The sequence below is a fragment of the Eleutherodactylus coqui genome, chromosome 13 (assembly GCF_035609145.1).
Source record: "Eleutherodactylus coqui strain aEleCoq1 chromosome 13, aEleCoq1.hap1, whole genome shotgun sequence".
NCBI lineage: Eukaryota > Metazoa > Chordata > Amphibia > Anura > Eleutherodactylidae > Eleutherodactylus > Eleutherodactylus coqui.
In genome coordinates, this window is record NC_089849.1 from 73,138,168 (window position 1) to 73,139,892 (window position 1,725).

General features: G+C 43.7%; 1 protein-coding gene across 1 annotated transcript; it reads left to right on the forward strand.

Annotated features, from left to right (window-relative positions):
• LOC136587577 (heat shock protein 30C-like) lies at positions 1-885 on the forward strand. Its single transcript, XM_066586255.1, has one exon. The coding sequence runs from the start codon at positions 148-150 to the stop codon at positions 775-777; it is 630 nt and encodes a 209-aa protein (XP_066442352.1). The 5' UTR covers positions 1-147; the 3' UTR covers positions 778-885.
• Positions 886-1,725: the final 840 nt, after the last annotated feature.

Here is a 1,725-nt window from a genome sequence, read left to right on the forward strand (position 1 = left end):
GTGTCAGGAAGACACCAGAACACACAGCAATGAGTATATAAGAAGCTGAGCTGGGATGGCCTGCAGAACTGAGCAGCAAGAAAGCAGACGCTGACACATTGCCTCCAACTCAACCAAGACAAGAAGCTTCAGCAACATCAACTCAAGATGTTTCCTGTGAGACTCCTGCAGCCATCATACAGCCCTCTGTGTGTCTGCAGGGAGGCCGCCCTCAGTCCCCGGTCAGGTACACGACTCATGGCTGACCTGCTGGAAGATGACATGATGCACATGATGAAGAGCCTGGAGAGAAGAATGAACTGTGTCAACCAGCTTCTGGCCCGGGACATGGAGCAGAGAGACCATCTGAACAGGAGTTCTATGGACTCTGATGGAAACACTTCCACCACAGACAAAGAGGGGAAGGAGAACTTTGATCTCACCCTGGACGTCAGAGGCTTTACTCCTGAGGAGCTGATAGTGAAAACAGAAGGCAGGAGACTCATTGTCTCCGGAAAACATGACAACAAGAAGGCTTCAGAGAATGGCAGCTATTTCCATGAGTATAGAGAGTGGAGAAGAGAAGCTGAGCTCCCACAGGACGTCAACCCCGAGGACATCCTGTGCTCCCTGTCCAAGGATGGCCAGCTCCGCTTTCAGGCTCCTAGACTGGCGCTGCCCGCTGCTGAAGAAAGGCCTATTTCTATCAATGTTATCCAAAACCCAGAAGATGGACAACAAAACCACCAAAAGATCCAGAGCAACAACCCAGAGGGAGAAAAAGAACTGAACTCCTAATGTTATGTGGATGATTATCCTGCTTAGTTAATTTTCATGGAAAATTAGAATGAATTCTTTTGCAATTAATTTTTTTCTCATTTTTCCAATAAACAGTTAAACATTTTATTTTTGTTGTTATTGTGTTTATTGATAAAAAAAAATAATGGTATTAGTTTTGTAAGCATCAGAATTAAAAGATGTCATTAGAGGTTATTAGAGCTAACTTTTCAAATGTTTGGTTTGGCCGCTTTATCAAATTTCAAAAAGGTTTGGTTCTGTTCAAATGAGTTCAAACTACAGCGGAACTTCACCAATATTTCTAAATAAAAGTGTCTAATACTACAGTGGTGGTGGTCCAAGGTGGCTCAGTGGTTAGCACTGTTGTCATGTAGTCCTGGGGTCCCAGGTCCAAATCTGCTACAGTTTGTATTGCATGCACTATATAAGATGATTATTATTGTGAAGAAACCTACACAAACACAGGGAGAACATACAAACTCCATGCAGATGTTGTTCTTGGTCAGATTAGACCCTAGGACCTCAGCACTGCAAAGCAACAGTGCTAACCACTGAACAACTGTGATTCTTCTTTCTTCAGAGGAGGAGGAGAAGAAAAAACATAGGGAGAACATGCAAACTCCATGCACAATGGCATAGCATTAGGGGTCACAATTGCAACCAAGCCCCTAAGCTAGGGGAGCATAAAGGCCCCCCTTGCCACTAGCAGAGGGTTTTTTTTAAATCTCTTTTTACAATTTAAAGCTTGGAGTGAATGTAATAATGACTTGTATGCTTTCCATAGACTTCACGTCTCTATGTGGAATACTCACATGAACTTACAAGTGACAGACAACCTGTTGCCTTCTTCTTGTCACTGCAGCAAGGCCCTGAGCTGTAGTCTGTTGGAAATCCCTCAGTGGGCTCACTGTGTAATACATCCTTCCGGGCTATGCTATATAAGTTATA

Bases quoted from the DNA above. Each gene is read 5' to 3' on its own strand.
- LOC136587577 (XM_066586255.1), top strand. From the start codon at position 148: ATGTTTCCTGTGAGACTCCTGCAGCCATCATACAGCCCTCTGTGTGTC.